Source organism: Pleurodeles waltl, chromosome 1_2 (genome assembly GCF_031143425.1).
Source record: "Pleurodeles waltl isolate 20211129_DDA chromosome 1_2, aPleWal1.hap1.20221129, whole genome shotgun sequence".
Taxonomy (NCBI): Eukaryota; Metazoa; Chordata; class Amphibia; order Caudata; family Salamandridae; genus Pleurodeles; species Pleurodeles waltl.
This window is the reverse complement of record NC_090437.1, coordinates 100,160,753-100,181,581: the sequence shown is the minus strand read 5'-3', so window position 1 is coordinate 100,181,581 and position 20,829 is coordinate 100,160,753. Positions and strand designations below refer to the sequence as shown.

The 20,829-nt window shown below is 46.9% G+C and overlaps 1 protein-coding gene across 1 annotated transcript in view; it reads left to right on the top strand.

The window, feature by feature from the left end:
• Positions 1–20,829, top strand: part of GAK (cyclin G associated kinase) — a 1,188,967-nt gene that overhangs the window by 1,057,329 nt on the left and 110,809 nt on the right. The window contains exon 27 of the mRNA XM_069236701.1: positions 6,536–6,712. Within this exon, the coding sequence (XP_069092802.1) occupies positions 6,536–6,712 (177 nt within the window). The remainder of the gene's footprint in view (positions 1–6,535; positions 6,713–20,829) is intronic.

Here is a 20,829-nt window from a genome sequence, read left to right as displayed (position 1 = left end):
GGTGAGGCCACTGGACTGGACACCTCTCCAGACGCTGGCATGCTGTCTTCTCCTACTGTGGCTACAGTGGAGGGAGCAACTTATGCAATGGTGGTGGCTGAGGTCCTTGGCCTTGAGCTACCTACTGTAGAGGTCAGGTCCAAACTCCTGACAGAGGTGCTTCAACCAGGGGTTTCCACATCTGAGCCCCTTTTGCAATTCAATGAAGCCCTCGCGGATGTCCTTTTGGGTACTTGGTCCAAACCCAACACAGGGGCTCCTGTGAGTAGCACTCTGCCATCAGCCCGCCCCAAACGACCCTAAATTCCTGTCCCAACACCCCAGACCTGAGAGTCTTGTCATCCAGGCATCCTCTTCCTCGGGCGCATTCCCTTCCGCACCCTCAGATAGGGAATCAAAAAGGCTGGAACAATTTGGGCAGAAGATGTTTTCTTCCTCCAGTCTCGTGCTGTGGTCCGTGAACATCAAAAGCCTTTTGGGCTGCCATACCCACTCTCTGTGGGATACGGTTGCGCAAGTTCTGCCGCAGATACCGGAGGAGGACCGTGCTATCATCTCCCAAGCTGTCAACGATGGGAGAGATGCAGCAAAGTTCATGATCCGATGTGGGCTGGACATGACAGACTCTGGGCAGATCGGTTGCTAAAAACGGTGGCCTTGAGACGCCACACCTGGTTGCGTACTGCTGGTTTTTTGGGGAATGTCCAACAGTCTCTGGACATGCCCTTTGATGGGTCCTATCTCTTTGGACACGAGTTGGACTCAGCCTTGGAGAGATTCAAGGACTCCTGGGCTACGACTCGTTCTGGTCTTTCTGCTGCCCTTCGCACCCAGCAGTCCGCCTTTCGCCCCTTTCGTGGCCACAGAAAGTGCTCCTGTCGTGTCCCCCAGCGTGCCACCCATGCTGTTCAGCCGCTGCTTGGCCGGGGATGCGGAATCCCATGTGGGGTTGGGACAGGGAAGAAGAGGTTTGTCCCCACTCTAACCCTGCTCCTGCTGCAGCCTCTAAACCCTCCCAGTCCGTCCCCTGACTCCGATCCAGTTGGCGTCAGGATTCGCCATCACCTGCCCCACTGGGAATCCATCACTACGGACAGGTGGGTTTTGCAGATTGTTCGAAAGGGCTATTCCCTCCCTTTCGAATCTGCCCCACCGGCCATGCCTCCATCACCGTGCCAACTTCCGGAGGGTCATTTAGCACTTCTCCGCCAATAAATCGGGGCTCTCTTGGCCAAGGGAGCTATAGAAAAGGTCCCTGTGCCAGAAGTAGGTCGTGGTTGTTATTCCCACTACTTTCTGGTACTTACGTCCTATCCTAGACCAACTACTTCCTCAAGAAGGAGAAATTCAAAAAGCTCACCTTGGCTCAGGTTCTGTCTGCCTTCGACCCAGAAGACTGCATGGTAGCATTGGACTTGCAGGACGCTTATTACCACATTCCCATCCTGCCTGCCCACAAATGTTACCTACAGTTCGTGGTAGGCCACTAGCATTATCAGTTTTCCGTGCTCCCCTTCGTCCTTACCAGTACCCCTCGGGTGTTCATGAAAGTGATGACGGTGGTTGCAGCTCATCTGCGCAAGTTTGGGATCTCAGTCTTTCCCTACCGCGATGGCTGGCTGTTCAAGGCAGTCTCGCCCCAGAGTCATCTCCCACCTTCAGACTACAGCAAGCCTCCTGCACACGTTGGGATTCACTATCAACGTACCAAAGTCACACCTGACTCCCTCTCAGATGGTCACTTTCATTTGAACTGTTCTGGACACAGTTCAGTTTCAGCCTTATCCTCCCGAAAAGCGAGTCCAAGATATTCAGACTATGATTCCAATCTTTCAGCCTCTGTCTTGGGTTTCGGTGACACTGACTCTGAGGCTGCTGGGCGTCATGGCCTTCTTCATCCTGCTAGTGAGACATGCCAGATGGCAAGTGTGGGCTCTGCAGTGGGACTGCAGTTCCAGTGGGCGCAGCATCAGGGGAACCTCTCCGGCATGGTCCAGATCTCGGAGGGGACTGCGAAAGACCTGCAGTGGTGGCTTTCGAATCTGCATTGGGACCACAACAAATCCCTCTCCCTTCCCCAGCCAGATCTATCTATAGTGACAGATGTGTCGCTTCTGGGTTGGGCCAGCCACATGGGAGAGGCGGAGATCAGAGACCTGTCCCTTGTAAATGGTCCCCTGGTACCAAGGGCCCTGTTGCCAGGGAAGGTCTCCAAGGGCTGCAGCATGTCTTATGCCACCCTGGGGACCACTCACTCAGCACATGTACACTGCCTTACAGCTTGTGTGCGCTGGTGGGGAGAAAATTACCTAGTCAACATGGCACTCTCCTAAGAGTGCCATGCCCACCTCTCACTGCCTATGGAATAGGTAAGTCACCCCTCTAGCAGGCCTTACAGCTCTAAGGTAGGGTGCACTATACCACAGGTGAGGGCATATGTGCATGAGCACTATACCCCTACAGTGTCTAAGCAAAACCTTAGACAGTGTAAGTGCAGGGTAGCCATAAAGAGTATATGGTCTGGGAGTTTGTCAAACACAAACTCCACAGTTCCATAACCGCTAAACTGAAATCTGGGAAGTTTGGTATCAAACTTGTCAGAACAATAAATGCACACTGATGCCAGTGTGGGATTTATTGTAAAATGCACCTAGAGGGCTTCTTAGAGATGCCCCCTGAATACCAATCAGACTTCTAGTGTGGGACTGACCAGTTTCTGCTAGCCTGCCACGACCAGACGAGTTGCTGGCCACATGGGGAGAGTGCCTTTGTCACTCTGTGGCCAGGAACAAAGCCTGCACTGAGTGAAGGTGCTTCTCTCCTCCCTCGGCAGGAACTGTAACACCTGGCGGTGAGCCTCAAAGACTCACCTCTTTGGTTACGGTGCCACAGGGCATCCCAGCTAGTGGAGATGCCCGCCCCTCCGGCCACTGCCCCCACTTTTGGCAGCAAGGGTGGAGGAGATAATTAGAAAAACAAGGAAGAGTCACCCACCAGTCACGACAGCCCCTAAGGCGTCCTGAGCTGAGGCAACCCCTGCCTTTAGAAATCCTCCATCTTAGTTTTGGAGGATTCCCCCAATAGGATTAGGGATGTGCCCCCCTCCCCACAGGGAGGAGGCACAAAGAGGATGTAGTCACCCTCCAGGACAGTAGCCATTGGCTACTGCCCTTCCAGACCTAAACACACCCCTAAATGTAGTATTTAGGGGCACCCCAGAACCCAGGAAATCAGATTCCTGCAACCTGAACTACAAAGAAGGACTGCTGACCTACAAGCCTGCACAGACGACAGATGACGACAACTTCTTTGGCCCCAGCCCTACCGGCCTGTCTCCGGAGTCGAAAACCTGCAACCAGCAACGCATCCAACAGGGACCAGCGACCTCTGAAGCCTTAGAGGACTGCCCTGACCCCGAGGACCAAGAAACTCCCGTGAGTCGCGGCTCTGTTCAACAACAACAACATCTTTGCAACAAAAAAGCAACTTTCAAAGAACACACTCTTCCCGCCGGAAGCGTGAGACTTCCCCCTCTGCACCCGATGCCCCCAGCTCGAGATCCAGAGAACCACCACCACAGGGAGGACTCCCTGGCGACTGCGACCCCGTGAGTAGCCCGAGACGACCCCGCTGGTCCCCCACAGCGACGCCTGCGGAGAGAATCCAGAGGCACTCCCCCTGACTTCGACTGCCTGTAAAAAGGGCCCCGACGCCTGGATCAAGCAATGCAACCACAGCCCCCAGGACGTGAAGGAACCGAACCTCAGTGCAGGAGTGACCCCCAGGAGACCCTCTGCCTAGCCTAGGGTGGCGGCTGTCCCGAGAAGCCCCTCCCTGTGCCTGCCTGCACCGCTAGAGTGACCCCCGGGTCCCTCCATTGAGACCTATACAAAACCAGACGCCTGCTTTGCACACTGTACCCGGCCGCCCCTGTGCCGCTGAGGGTGTGTTTTGTGTGCCTACTTGTGTGCCCCCTAGTGCTCTACAAAACCCCCTGATCTGTCCCTGAGGACATGGGTACTTACCTGCTGGAAGACTGGAACCGGAGCACCCCTGTTCTCCATAGGCGCCTATGTGTTTTAGGCACCTCTTTGACCTCTGCACCTGACCCGCCCTGAGCTGCTGGTGTGGTAACTTTGGGGTTGCCTTAAACCCCCAGTGGTGGGCTGCCTATGCCCAGGAACTGAGACTTGTAAGTGTCTGTCTTACCTCTCAGTCTAACCAATACTTAACTCCCCCAGGAACTGTTGATTTTTGCGCTGTGTCCACTTTGAAAATAGCTTATTGCCATTTTAACAAAAACTGTATATGTTATTGCTCTAATTCAATGTTCCTAACTTACCTGTGTGGAGTACATTGCATTTTATGTATTTACTTCAAATCTTGAACTTGTGGTTCTGAAATAATTTAAGAAACTATATTTTTCTATATAAAAACCTATTGGACTAGAGTAAGTATTTGAGTGTGTGTTCCTCATTTATTGCCTGTTTGTGTACAACAAATGCTTAACACTACCCTCTGATAAGCTTAGTGCTCGACCACACTACCACAAAATAGAGCATTAGAATTATCTCTTTTTGCCACTATCTTACCTTTAAGGGGAACCCTTGGACTCTGAGCACACTATCTTTTACTTTGAGATAGTATATACAGAGCCAACTTCCTACACTCTTTGTCAGTATTCTGATAATACTTCCCATCTATTTCTTCCGTATACTTGAGTCCCTTGTGCTGGATTTGGTATGGGCGGAGAAGCCATCACAAGTAAGCTGGAACATCCTCACACTACCCTATGACAGAGGTGGTTTGAGCGCCCCCGACTTTTACCTATATTATTTATGCGTGCAGGCCCAATATGCATATTATTGGTATACAGAACATGAATACATTCCACATAGCTATTGAATGCCATACTGCATCTCCTGTGCTGCTTCGAGCTGTGCTGACGCATACCTGGGAAGGAATCCCGTGAGCAGAAATTCAAACAGTAAGATCCACAATGCATGGTGGCAGCAGCTAGGAAAAACAGCAGGGAAGGTGCCTTTATATGCGCCTGAACTCCCTCTGGGTCACCATCTAGCGCTTACTACCACACAGGAAGACAACACATTCCAGCTGCTTTACCAAGCAGGGTGGAGAACTATGGGGTATGTTTTCCTAGATGCCACTTTTATTGATGTTGAGAACCTAGCCAATGAGGGGGTCATGCTCCCTGCTCTCTGCTTCACGTACTTCAGAGCACAACTATGTTCCAGTTATACCCATCATTTCCCCAGGCTGCACCCACTCTCACCACTGTACAAGTATTACTGATTAGTGCTACACAACAACATTTGGTTACTAAATTATATGTGGCAGCGCAATCAGAAACCCCATTACTAACAGAGATAGTGCACAAGAGAGATGGAGTGTGGATCTGGGTAGAGACATAGGTGAGGCTAAGTGGGCCTTCTGGTGTGCTTAGTTGCACACACTCACTGAAATTGCAACCTCAGAATTATACATTTTAAATGTCTCCTCCAAATGTATTACGCCCCCTTAAAACTACATAGATTTTGTTTACGTGAAGATGCCTGCTGTATACGTTGTGGGGAGGAGGATACTGGTTTCTTGCATATGGCTTTGCAATGTAGGGCTGTATTTGAGTTTTGGGGACAGGTTATAAGGTCCATCACTGGGATGATTATGGAACAGATATCATGTGTCCCAGTGGTCTGTTTGGTGGGACTGGTTCAAAAAGTGCAACCTGCTAGTGGTCGATTAGTGTCCATACCTCTGTTACTGGTGAAACATCATGTAGCTCTCCAATGGAGTACCAGGACTGCACCTGTGAAAAAACTTTGGGTACAAGATATGACATAATATCAGATTCAACTAGAATTGTATGCGGGGGAATTGCCTAAAGCGTGAAAAACCGAATGACAAATGGGGACCCTTGATAGCGTACCTTTTGTAACATAACAATATTGGAGAACGTTGTGGTGATGGATTATTGTTATAAAACAGTAATAATAATCCCATTTATAACTGTGTAGTGAACCGGTTGCATGTGAACGATATGTAACTTTCTTGTTAGGCTGTCGTGGGGAGTAGGAACAGTGTGGTGCATGTTAGGCTTGTAATCATTAGGTTTTCAATTCTATGTTACATTGGACTTAATTTTGTTGCAAACACCAATTAATTCATAAAAAAAAAGTAACTTGTGCATCTGTCGTTACCCTTGCAACTGTTGTCATTTCATGTGTTCAAGAAAGGGACGAATCAAAGTCAAGCCTCAAATAAACATGGAGTAGTACCTGATGGTAGAGTTTTGCTATCTACTGAAATTGGGAATGCACCCATGACATATGTGGCAAAAAAGATGCAAAATTTTCCAACATTAACGTAGAAATTTTTGCTTCCATTAATTTTATATATACAGTGATAAGATAGTGTACCTTTACATGTGAAAAGGTATAACATCAATGAGAAATATAATAAACGTGGTCAGTCAGCAACATGTGTTCCACCAACCAATGTGTTGTTTTTTTTTTAGATTCTAGAATGGATTGAAGGGAAGGAAAGAAACATAAGAGCATTGATTTCCACACTCCACACAGTGCTTTGGGAAGGCGAAACAAAGTGGAAGCCTGTTGGCATGGCAGATCTTGTCACAGCTGATCAAGTAAAGAAGTACTATCGAAAAGCAGTGCTTGTTGTTCATCCTGACAAGGTGAGATTTCAATCATGACTTCACATTTATGATGTGGTATGTATCTTTAACTTGGAAGCAGCCGTGAAAACCTTGCTATTGGTTGATCAATGTTAATCAATTCTTAAAGGATTCTGTAGCATTATACTGGTCATTGATGTTTCAGTAGTTTAACATAAAATGTCATAGTACATACACTGCTTGTTTTGTGGAAATAAACTAAATTTACCAGAATGGTGTATGTGAATACAAGAAGGTGTATTAAGTGCAATTATGATTGGGTTTCTTTCTTAAAAAAAATAAATAAAGCCCTTTCTGTGGTTAGAGGTTTTCTTTAGCTGTACCACCTGAGGGGGAGCTCAGAAGACTGTCTTGACCATCTTTATTGTAGTTGAAGAATGAACTGTGGGAATTGGGTTTGGACATCTGAAGCTACATCAAGAAGATATGTTGTGAATCAAAGAGATGTTATTTTGACTGATGTAAAGTGCAGAGAAAAAAAAGATGCTGAGGGAAACTGGGCCTGTGTGAAGATCGGAAGTTTTAGGTAATCATGTGGGTCAGTAAAGAACAACAAAGGAAAACAGTAGCTTGTAAACATTTGCCTGCAAAGAATAAGGCTGAGGAAGGGCTTCAAGACCAATGAAAGGGATTTTAATTTGTTTATTCTGACAGGTACTTATAACAGTAGATTACTCACCTTGTGAATGATCTCCAGGCCTTAGTCTGGATCCAGAAACTTTCTGACAGGTGTTAATTCTGACAGCTACTTCTCACTGTGGATTAATTACCTTGTGAATGATCTCCTGGCCTCAGTCTGGATCCAGAAACTTTAATAACAGTTATTCCACAAGCCGCAGGGTTGCATCATATGGCTCTGCACCATCAAATGTCTGCCCTAGAATTGACAGGCCAAAGCTGCATATAATTCTGTGTCTTCAAATGCAGATCCTAAGCAACTCACTGGTCTTTGGCCAGACTACTTCAAATGTATCCAGTATGCAAAGGAAATGTTACCCCATTAAACCACAGGGTTCAAGCTGTGCATGGACTGTTGCAAACAAATGTTTGGGACCAACCCTCGTGAAGTCAGTTTGAGGTGCCTGGAGTCGACCATGACTCCAAGGCCTGTGGATACTGCACCCAGATAAACTTGAAGACCATATGTGAAGGCAATTGGTATGAACAACTTTAGGATGCAAGTAGGCTTGTCACTTCCCCGATACTGGCTTAGTGTCTCTCCTGGGTTATGCTGCAGAAGAAATTGCCTCTTTTGCTGTAGTGATGCAAAGTGTAGCTGAGTTGCTAGCTTTACTATTACTGACCAGGAAAGTTCAGACTAATGTATTAATGGGGGTGCTACACCCTGGGCAGGTTCAAACTGAGCCAATGTTGCCATTTAACAAGTTACTTACTGAAACATTTCTAGGCACCTGTGCTAATCCGTTTTCAGGGCTGATCATTAATAAACAGGTTGCCCATCGCTACTGCCCTGTACTTAGCACCTTGCTTTCCTAACACAATATTCCACTCTGGAGAGTCTGGTCGTACAGGCATCCACCAGAATGGTCAACCCAAATGTTTTCCCTACCTCTTTGTCTGACTTTGAGTCGAAACGAATAGACACTTTTGGTAAAATTATTTTGTCTTCCACATGCCTTGTTTTGAGATTTGGTAGTTCCACTTGTCTCCTTGTACTTCCTTTATTCTCATACTCTTTGAGATTTGATGGCCCAAATTACAGGTGTTTTTTATTTTTTTTTAGCAACTCTTGGACATCCCTCAAGCAGGCTATTCAGGATAGCCTTGATGCTGCAGAATTCTTGATACACTTAGGATTGTACAGGGACATGGTACAAATGTGGCTTCCAAAACCACATCTGGATGTGGTCCACCGACTTCACAGGGGGCTTCCAGTTATCTTTAATGGACATTCTTTTTGATGGATCTTGTCTTTTTGGGGATAAAGCAGACTTAGCCTTGGAGCATTTTAAAGATAGCTGCAGCACGTTCCTTGGTCTTATATGCCCCCACTTGACAATTTTACCAGCAATTTCGACCTCTCTGGCTATAGTAAGTTAACCTGCTTGTCAGCAGCTGGACACCACCTCAGCCCTTTCATGGCACAGGTGGTGGTATTTAGAGACCATGAGGACAGCAGGAACATTATGTAGCTCAGCTATCCACCATTTCAGCAGCCACACATGCAAAACCACTTTAGTGCTCCCTTGCCAGCACACAGCCAGCCTGTCAAAGGTACTTATGCGATACAAGCAAGGCATTTAAGTTACTTGACCTTTATGTACCACTATCAAATTCCTACACGAGGCAGTAGATCAGGCTATTTTTCCATTTTCAGCATTGGTGCTCACTGTGGGAAGAGTTGGAGTCTAGAGTCTGCTCCTGTTTCTTTTGATATTTCCACTCTTGATCCAAGGTCTTACACCTGATGAATGTATAGATTGCAAAGTTCACCTCCTTGAGCCAATGTAGTTCTTAAAAAGCAACTTTAATATCCAGTTGGAGTGCCAAACGCCTCAACTGCCAATATCTTGACCTATCACTCTCCCTACATGAAAGTTCACCTTGACCCAGTTGTTCAGTGTAAGCACAGTGAATACTAGAATTAAGCACATTTTACATTGCTCGCCTCCGAAAAGTATTCTTGTGATACTGTTATTGCTTTGCATGTCCACCATAATTAATCTTGATCACTAGGTAAACGGAATAACCCTACTTAGTTATCCTTTCTAAGCGTATTGCCTCATATGTCACCATTGATGGTAATCCTAGCCGTAAGGTATGTGTAGTTTGCAATGATGTAGACACTAAGGCCCTCATTATGACATTTGCGGTGGTATTAGAATACCGCTCATGCCAAGGTCCCTAGAAGACTGTCAGTGCTGGTGGTCTTCCGCCCACTATATTATGGACACTGCAGGATTTCCACCATAATAAGGGCAGAAATCCTGAAGTAGCCATGCTGCCAGACAGTGGTGCCCTGGCTCTGCTACCGCCAGTACCGCCCGCCAGTAGGATGCTGCCAGCCATATTAAGGCCATTAGTATGGCCAGGCGGGGTGCTGCTGGCAGTGGCAGTGCCCCTTTCCCGTTCCCTGCCAGACGACCCAGGTAAGTTGGCTGTCCAACAGGGGAGGGTTGTGTTTTGTGTGAGTGTGTGGTATCTGCCTGTATGTGTGCATGCGTGTGTGAATGTGAGTGTTGTGGTGTGTGCGTGCATGAAAGTTGAAGTGAGTGCTTGTCTGCATGTCAGTGTGTATGTGTGCCTGAATGGGTATTTTGATGTCTGTGTGAACGCGTGTATAAATGGTGTGAGTGTCTGTATGAATGTGTGCCTAAATGCGTGTTGGTATGTATGAGTGATTGCGTGCATGGAAGTGTAGGTGAATGGGTGTATGCGTGCGGCGTGTGTCTGTGTGCATGTATGCGGGGTGTGGGTTGAGGGGTGCTGTGACTGTAGTGGGGTGGGGGCTGATGTGACTGTGTGGCTGTGTGCGTGTATGGCTGTGGAGGCTGGGGGCAGTTGCGTGGTGGGTGCGTGTCTGCGTGTGCATGAAGGGGTGTCGTGTGTCTGTGGGTGTGTGCGTGTATGGGGGTGCAAGTGTTTGTGAATGAATTGGTGGTGGAGGGTGAGTTTGGATTGGAGGTGGGGAGGAAGGTGCTTTCTAGATGGGTGGGGGAGCTGCCTACCGGTGACAGGGAAGGAATTCCATGTCACCGGTAGGCCCTACCGCCATGGTTTTCGTGGTGTTGCTTACGCCATGGAAACCATGGCGGTAGGCCAGCTCATAATGCCGCCAGTGGTACTCTGTGGGTGAGAGATGAATAGCTCCAGCACGGCGGTCAACACCACACTCATAATGTGACGGTATACACCGCCAGCCTTTTGGCGGTGTTTCCAACACATTAACCCTGGCGGTCAGAAGACCACCAGGGTCCTAATGACCCCCTAAATCTCAACCCTGTACTCCACTTGGCAGGCTGCTCCCTATGGACACCCATCGTACCCTGTCAGGTGAGCTCTTTGCTTCTAACACCAGTAGGACTGCAGGTATGCATTGCTGTTACACCTTCCATAACATGTTGCCCTTTTTAGGGTTGAGCACAAAGCGCTCCGTCCCTGATGTAATCTATCTACGGGCTTTTAACCACACCCATGTCAAGCCCATCAGTTTGATGTGTTTGTGGGCTTACCTTTTTAAAATCAGCTTGATTTAATTAGTGAAAGATATGATTACGTGATGCCTTTTCCGGTGTTTAGCCCGCCTCGAGCGCACATGCCAACTACTGAAAAGATACTAGGCGCCATGTTTTCCGTATGGTTTCTGCACTATTTTTTCCTCTTTATTTCGTAGGCAGAGCAATCTCGCTGGGCAGTAGTGGAGCGCTTTGCTTGGCATCAACCCTGTTACATGGATAGTTGCACTTTTGCCAATACATTTCAGTGCGAGCAAACTTCTGTTTCCTTTTGTTTGTTTGCTTTGCGATCATGTCGCCGTCGGCTCGCTTATGTGAAACTGTTTTACTTTTCAGTTTATGTGGCAAGAAAATTCAGTTTAGGAGTTTACAATGTTAATAGCTTTAACTGGAGTAAACGCGAGACCCATTGTATTGCAAATGCTTGTTTAGAATGTTGCCATGAGTTTTCCTCTTAAGTATGTATCCGTATTGGTCTGGATTTACCATTTTGCGGAGTAATTTATCTAATCTGTTAGCAGTGATTTTTGTTAAAAATTAACCATTAAAATTGTGTGATAGGAGGCCCTATTTCTGGGGTCTTTAGCTCAGTTTGGTAAAGAAAGAGATATGTGCTTCCTCATTGTTGATGTGACACCTTACCCACTTGTAAGAGATGCACAACTCCGTCAAAGAACAAGCCAGCAATTCAACAAACATTTTATTAAAACGTGCAGTGTGCCCAAAGTTCTCTATTGCCTTATTATTCCTTATGTAATTTATGGCCAACCTCATCTTGTGTTCATTACTGGGAAAATGTAGCTCCTTTCTTTGCATTTCAAACAGAGCCAGGTGGTCAGTTCCTCCCAAGCACCTCTTTACATCCTCCCTGGTCTCTGGACCCCACTGTTCAGTTTCCTATAAAAGTTTCTAAATATCCAGAATTTGCGCTTTTGATCAAACAGCAGAGCTTTCTTTCCATCCCTGATCATCTCGACATTGGCCCAGTTTTGTTTGCATGTAAGTGTTTTGGTGAGTATACTGTCACCTCTATTACCATGTTTCTAAAATGTCTGTTAAAGGCGTAGTACAGCAAGTTTGGCTCTGTGAGTTTTTATGGGAGTCAGTTGGTCCTTGAGCCTATTTGTTTTTTTTTTTTAAGCAAGTCTTAACTTTGTTTTGCAATTCTAGCTCAGCTGTTGCTGCGTTCACCTTGTCCTTTCACAGTAATTTTTTCTCTGTCCTTGTATGTTTGCATTTTGATAAGTGTGCCCCTGAGGGTTACTTTTAGGTCATCCCATCCAATGCTAACTTAAGTGCCTCAGCCCCACTAAATCTCAACAAGTTTCTTTATGGCCTACCAAATTTCTGACTAATTGATGGGATCCCTCAGAACGTCTTCCATGTTCCATTGGAAATAGCCAAATAGAACTCTGCTAATATACCCAGAGAGACCAGCACTTGTTTGGTGAGACAATGTTATATTTCCCAATATGTTTTTCCTGTATTTCTCTCTTTCAGGATTTGCAAATCAAAAGCAAAATCAGTTCTTGTGTAGTACCTATGTACATTGGAGAAAAGGTATAATCTCTTTCCTTAGTAGAGCCGATCTCGAGGCGTCTTCTAGGCCAAAGTTTATCATCTTGGTTTTCAGATTTCTAATTCCTACTCTGGTTTTGAAAATTTGTGTTCGATGGCATCTGTCGCTGTAGATACGCATGTTTTGCAATAGCTCGCCATCTGGTGTTGGGCCGGAGTGTTACAAGTTGTTTTTCTTCGAAGAAGTCTTTCGAGTCACGGGACCGAGTGACTCCTCCTTTTGTGTCCATTGCGCATGGGCGTCGACTCTATCCTCGATTGTTTTTTTTCCGCCATCGGGTTCGGACGTGTTCCTGTCGCTCCGAGTTTCGGAACGGAAAGATAGCTAAATTCGGAAGATTTTCGTCGATATTGTTGCGTTCGGGATCGGCGTAGTTAGATTCAACACCGCATCGAAGATCGAAGAGCTCCGGTGCCCTTCGGGGTAGTTTTTCGATCCCCCGTCGGTGCCTGGTCGGCCCGACCGCGTGCTGAAGAACGCCGATGGAACGGACCCCGTTCCGTTTCTGTCCCAAATGCCACAACAAGTACCCCTATACAGACCAACACTTGGTCTGTAACCCGTGCCTGTCACCTGAGCACAGTGAAGACACCTGCGAGGCCTGTCGTGCGTTCCGGTCCCGAAAAAACACTCCGAGACCGTCGAGCCAGAAGACTTCAAATGGCGTCCGCGCCGACAGCCCACCGAGAGTTCGAGGAACAAGAAGAGGAAGGTACCTTCTCGATCCACGAATCGGACTCCGAGGAATTCGATGACCCACAAACCGTGAGTAAGACGTCGAAAACAACACATAAGAAGATTGACAAGGCCCAGGGGACGCCACTGCCACCAGGCCATGGCTCGACCCATAAATTCGGTGACCGACCGTCGGCACCGAAAAAGGCCCAAACAGTGCCGAGACAGTCCGACTCCGGTCGAGACACCGGTACGCAGCCTTCTCGGGACCGAGAAAGTGCTGGAGACAAGCATCGACACCGAGATAGCGGTGTAGACACGGCTCGACGCCGAGACAGCGGCACCGACGAAGATCGACGCCGAGAGGTTTCGGCCCCGAAAAAAAGAAAAGTCAGCTCGGAGCCGAAAAAAGATGCAGACAGGGTTTCGGTGCCAAAACAACCTGCAACCGACCCAGTTTCAGGCTCTTATACAGAGGAGCATTCACTAACCTCCCAAATGCGAAAGCATAGGTTCGAGGAAGAGCTGCAATCTACCGATGTAGACCATACGCAAAAGCGTATCTTCATACAGGAGGGAACAGGGAAAATAAGCACCCTTCCCCCTATTAGAAGAAAGAGAAGACTGGAGTTCCAAACTGAACAAACACCACAAACAAAGGTGGTGAAAAAGGTTACTCCACCACCCTCTCCTCCACCTGTAATTCACGTCTCACCAGCACAAACTCCATCACATTCCCCAGCTCACACCACCATGAGCCAGGGTGACCAGGATCAGGACGCATGGCACTTATACGACGCCCCAGTGTCCGATAACAGCCCGGAGGCATACCCTACGAAGCCATCTCCACCAGAAGACAGCACTGCGTATTCTCAAGTGGTGGCTAGAGCAGCACAATTTCACAATGTAAGCCTCCACTCAGAACAGGTCGAGGATGACTTTTTATTCAACACCCTCTCCTCCACCCACAGCTCCTACCAAAGCCTGCCTATGCTCCCTGGTATGCTCCGGCACGCAAAAGAAATTTTTAAGGAGCCGGTCAAAAGTAGGGCAATCACACCAAGAGTGGAAAAAAAGTATAAGGCGCCCCCTACAGACCCTGTTTTCATCACTGCACAGCTGCCACCAGATTCCGTCGTCGTAGGAGCAGCTAGGAAAAGGGCCAACTCCCACACATCTGGGGATGCACCACCCCCGGATAAGGAAAGCCGCAAGTTCGATGCAGCTGGAAAGAGAGTCGCAGCACAGGCTGCAAACCAGTGGCGCATCGCCAACTCTCAAGCACTACTTGCGCGCTATGACAGAGCCCATTGGGATGAGATGCAACACCTCATTGAACATCTACCCAAAGACCTACAAAAAAGGGCAAAGCAAGTGGTTGAGGAAGGTCAAAACATTTCAAACAACCAGATACGCTCCTCCATGGACGCAGCAGACACAGCTGCAAGGACAATTAATACATCCGTGACCATCAGAAGGCATGCATGGCTACGAACGTCTGGGTTTAAACCAGAGATACAGCAGGCAGTTCTCAATATGCCTTTCAATGAAAAAGAACTGTTCGGTCCAGAAGTGGACACAGCGATAGAAAAACTTAAAAAGGACACGGACACTGCTAAAGCAATGGGCGCACTCTACTCCCCGCAGAGCAGAGGAAACTACGGCACCTTCCGCAAGACACCCTTTAGAGGGGGGTTTCGGGGTCAGGCCACACAAGCCAGCACCTCACAGGCAACACCGTCCAGTTACCAGGGACAGTACAGGGGAGGCTTTCGGGGCCAATACAGAGGAGGGCAATTCCCTAGGAATAGGGGAAAATTTCAAAGCCCCAAAACCCCTGCAACTAAGCAGTGACTCACATGTCACTCATCTCATCCACACAACACCAGTGGGGGGAAGAATAGGTCATTATTACAAAGCATGGCAGGAAATCACTACAGACACTTGGGTTCTAGCAATTATCCAACATGGTTATTGCATAGAATTTATACAATTCCCTCCAAACATACCACCAAGAGCACAAAATTTATCACAACATCATTCCGAGCTCCTGGAGACAGAAGTTCAAGCACTGTTGCAAAAGAATGCAATCGAATTAGTACCAAACACATAAATAAACACAGGAGTTTATTCACTGTACTTCTTAATACCAAAGAAGGACAAGACGCTAAGACCAATCCTAGACCTCAGGATAGTAAATACATACATCAAATCAGACCACTTTCACATGGTCACACTACAAGAAGTACTACCATTGCTCAAACTACACGACTACATGACAACCTTAGACCTCAAAGATGCGTATTTCCATATACCAATACATCCATCGCACAGGAAAATACCTAAGGTTTGTATTCAAAGGAATACATTACCAATTCAAAGTATTGCCTTTCGGTTTAACAACAGCACCAAGAGTCTTTACAAAATGTTTAGCAGTAGTCGCTGCACACATCAGAAGGCAGCAAATACATGTATTCCCGTATCTAGACGACTGGCTAATCAAGACCAATTCGTTATCAAAGTGCTCACACCACACAAATCAAATCATACAAACCCTCTACAAACTGGGGTTCACCGTCAACTTCGCAAAATCAAACATCCTGCCGTGCAAAGTACAACAGTACCTAGGAGCCATAATAAACACAACAAGATGATATTACAACTCCTAGGCATGATGTCTTCATGCATAGCCATTGTCCCGAACGCAAGACTGCACATGAGGCCCTTACAACAGTGCCTAGCATCACAATGGTCACAAGCACAGGGTCACCTTCTAGATCTGGTGTTAATAGACCGCCAAACTTACCTCTCGGTTCTATGGTGGGACAATATAAATTTAAACAAAGGGCGGCCTTTCCAAGACCCAGTGCCACAATACGTAATAACAACAGATGCTTCCATGACGGGGTGGGGAGCACACCTCGATCAACACAGCATACAAGGACAATGGAACGTACATCAAACAAAACTGCATATAAATCACCTAGAACTGCTAGCAGTTTTTCAAGCACTAAAGGCTTTCCAACCAATAATAGTTCACAAATACATTCTCGTCAAAACAGACAACATGACAACAATGTATTATCTAAACAAGCAAGGGGGGACACACTCAACGCAGTTGAGCCGGTTAGCACAAAAGATATGGCATTGGGCAATTCACAACCAAATTCGCCTAATAGCGCAGTTTATCCCAGGGATTCAGAATCAACTCGCAGACAATCTCTCTCGAGATCACCAACAGGTCCACGAATGGGAAATTCACCCCCAAACTCTGAACACTTACTTCAAGCTCTGGGGAACACCTCAGATAGACTTGTTTGCTACAAAAGAGAACGCAAAATGCCAAAACTTCGCATCCAGATACCCACACAGGCAGTCCCAGGGCAATGCCCTATGGATGAACTGGTCAGGGATATTTGCCTACGCTTTTCCTCCTCTCCCTCTCCTTCCTTATCTGGTAAACAAACTCAGTCAAAACAAACTCAAACTCATATTAATAGCACCAACTTGGGCAAGGCAACCCTGGTACACAACGCTGCTAGACCTATCAGTAGTACCACACATCAAACTGCCCAACAGACCGGATCTGTTAACTCAACACAACCAACAGATCAGGCACCCAGATCCAGCATCGCTGAATCTAGCAATCTGGCTCCTGAAATCCTAGAATTCGGACACTTACAACTTACACAAGAGTGTATGGAAGTCATAAAGCAAGCCAGAAGGCCATCCACCAGGCACTGCTATGCAAGTAAATGGAAGAGGTTTGTTTGCTACTGCCATATTAATCAAATCCAACCATTACACGCAACTCCAAAAGATGTAGTGGGTTACTTGCTTCACTTACAAAAATCTAACCTAGCTTTCTCTTCCATTAAAATACACCTTGCAGCAATATCTGCATACCTGCAGACTACCTATTCAACTTCCCTTTATAGGATACCAGTCATTAAAGCATTCATGGAGGGCCTTAAAAGAATTATTCCACCAAGAACACCACCTGTTCCTTCATGGAACCTAAATGTTGTCCTAACTAGACTTATGGGTCCACCTTTTGAACCCATGCACTCCTGCGAAATACAGTTCCTAACCTGGAAGGTTGCATTCCTCATCGCCATTACTTCCCTAAGAAGAGTAAGCGAGATTCAGGCGTTTACAATACAAGAACCTTTTATACAACTACACAAGAATAAGGTCGTCCTAAGGACTAATCCTACATTTTTACCAAAGGTTATTTCACCGTTCCATCTAAATCAAACAGTGGAACTTCCAGTGTTCTTCCCACAGCCAGATTCCGTAGCTGAGAGGGCAATACATACATTAGATGTCAACAGAGCATTAATGTATTACATTGACAGAACTAAAAACATCAGAAAGACTAAACAACTATTTATTGCATTCCAAAAACCTCATGCAGGAAACCCAATATCAAAACAAGGTATAGCCAGATGGATAGTTAAATGCATCCAAATCTGCTACCTTAAAGCTAAACGACAGCTGCCCATTACACCAAGGGCACACTCAACCAGAAAGAAAGGTGCTACCATGGCCTTTCTAGGAAACATCCCAATGCAAGAAATATGTAAGGCAGCCACATGGTCTACGCCTCACACATTCACCAAGCACTACTGTGTAGACGTGTTATCCGCACAACAAGCCACAGTAGGGCAAGCCGTATTAAGAACATTGTTTCAGACAACTTCCACTCCTACAGGCTGAGCCACCGCTTTTGGGGAGATAACTGCTTACTAGTCTATGCAAAACATGCGTATCTACAGCGACAGATGCCATCGAACTGAAAATGTCACTTACCCAGTGTACATCTGTTCGTGGCATCAGTCGCTGTAGATTCGCATGTGCCCACCCGCCTCCCCGGGAGCCTGTAGCAGTTCGGAAGTTACCTTCAACTATTTGTATATATATCATTTCAACCTTATATAGGTACATACTTAGTCACTCCATTGCATGGGCACTATTACTACAATACAACTCCTACCTCACCCTGTGCAGGGATAAACAATCGAGGATAGAGTCGACGCCCATGCGCAATGGACACAAAAGGAGGAGTCACTCGGTCCCGTGACTCGAAAGACTTCTTCGAAGAAAAACAACTTGTAACACTCCGGCCCAACACCAGATGGCGAGCTATTGCAAAACATGCGAATCTACAGCGACTGATGCCATGAACAGATGTACACTGGGTAAGTGATATTTTCATTCTGAAGCTTTGATCCCACAACAGGTAAAATCATCCTCCTTCATAACATTGCATTCGCACATTAGAGAGTAGACTGAAACATGGCATGAAGAGTAGGTCCTGATCGATGTTGGGTGTGTAAACATTGCCCAAGTTTACTATTCAGCCCCTTAGCTTCATCTTCACCATCATGTATCAATATATGCAAATCTGCTTGTGTGAGGTGTATTTCTTGTGTCAAAGAAATCTTACTGTCCAATTGGAATCTGAAAGGGTTTATTCACAATTTCTTCTGTCAAAGGAATCCTACTGTCCAATTGGAGTGTGAAAGGGTTTATTCACAAACAAAATATGCATTGTCTGTGAAGGCAGAGTTAGCCAGGACTTCCTCCGAAAACATAAGTGGACCTTTGCACGTAGACAGATGGCATGACTCAAATGTGTATCCTACCATACACAAATTTTGAATAGTAATCGCATGAAAAATTCTTACAGTGAACACAAGCAGGCGCCTAACTAGAAATCATAGGAACACAAAAGAATGACCTTCAAATAGTAACAGAAATGTAAACAGATTTATCAGAGCAAATTCTTCTTTTTTTTTTTTTCATGCCTTGGGAGCCAAAATACAGAATTGTCTCCCTGTCATAAACTTGTCGCGCCGCGTGGTGCGGCGCGAGCCGAATGTTCGGCACAAGCCGGGCGTTCGGCTGGGGCCGCACAGCGCGTTTCTAAAACGCGGCGCGCCCCCAGCCTTTCATGCACTTTTCGAGGCCCCAGGCATTGCATGGGGCCTCGCTCTAGCGTTTTCCACTGCCTTGCTGGGGTCTCCTGACCCCCCTTACCTGTTCTTCTTTCTTCCTTCTTGTCCTCTTTCTTTTCTTCTTTCTGGGGTCTTTTTGTTGTACTTTTTTTATGTCTTCTTCCCTTCCCAGGTTACCTTTCTCTTCCCAGCATTCATTGTTCCCTATTCTCTATGGTTTCTATTCTGTTTTGTTCTATGTACCTCTCCCTGTCTAATATGGTGTCCTTTTACTTCCTGTGGGTCACTTCCTGTCTTTTGGTATATAAGGGCTGTGTTTTCTTCATTTCCTTGCGCTGCAACACTTTCTGCTCAGTTAGTGTCTTCGCTCCTGATTTCCTCCCCTTTTGGTTCTGGATTTCAGCATTCTGTGTTTCCTGACCTTTGCTCCTTTTGGATTCCTGTTTGTTTGTTCTTGTTTTTTCCAGGAATCTTCCTGTTTGGAGGTTTTTCCCCTTTTCCTAAGGGTTTTTTTCCCTCTGGCGCTATTTTCTGAAGGGCACGGTCTGTTCTTGGCGTCTCCATTGCCTACAGCACCGTGGCTACCAGAAAGAGTCGCCCCTTTTTGGGCCAAAGTCGAACATTGAAGATCCACGCCACCAGATCTGCAAATTCCAGGCGCAAGCAGCACGTGAGTCGTGACAGATTGCAGCGCCTAACCATTCCGACGTCCTCAAACACCATGGATGACTCAGTGGCGGCTGCTGCAGATCCGGAACAATCTCTTTTGACCACGATTCAGCAACAAGCTCAGGAATTGCAACAACTACGCAATGAAAATGCTGCGTTACGACAGGCTTTGGCTCTCCGCACCAGTGATGTTCCAACTATCTCCGCTTCCACCCCTTGTTTCTCTGGTGAACCAACCAAGCTTCGCGAGTTCCTGGATGCATTAACAGTGTACTTCGCCTTCCGACCTACCCAATTCTCCCACGACAGGACCAAGGTGGGTTATCTTATCAGTGCCTTATCCGGTCCAGCCTTGGCCTGGGCAACCCCGATGGTGTCCTCCAACGACCCGGTATTGTCGGACTATTCCACCTTTGTGAGTCGCTTCAAACAGATGTTTAGCCGTCCTGGATTGGAAGCCTCTGCTGAAGAGGCCCTATGTGACATCCAACAAGGCTCGCAAGACGTCCTGCAATATATAACCCGTTTTCGTCAGCTGGCGGCAGAGACCACTTGGGTGGAACGTACTCTGGTAACTTTATTTCGTAGAGGACTCAAAGAAGAAATAAAGGATGAACTAGTACATTCTACCAGAGCAGAAGAGCTTCGTGGCCTGATGGATCAAGCACTGTCCATCGAATATCGTCTTCAGGAACGGAGATCGGAAAAGAAAAGGAGTAGAGGGTTTTCCCAGCCAAGTAGCTCACGAGCTTGCCTACAGCGTTCCGAGGAACCTCGCACTCCTGCTAGAGACATCGAAGGGGAACCCATGCAGGTGGATACTACCCGAGGTCCGCTCTCTGCTAGTGAACGAGAAGACAGACGCAAGAGAGGGTTGTGCCTGTACTGTGGTTCTGCTGGTCACATGCTTCGTACCTGTCCTGTACATCCGCCCAGGCCTTCGGGAAACGCCACCTCCCGTCCTCTGTAAGAAGGGAGGGGACGGGATCTACAGCTATACCTTCCATCAGCTCCTTTAATGACAATACAACCGCCTTG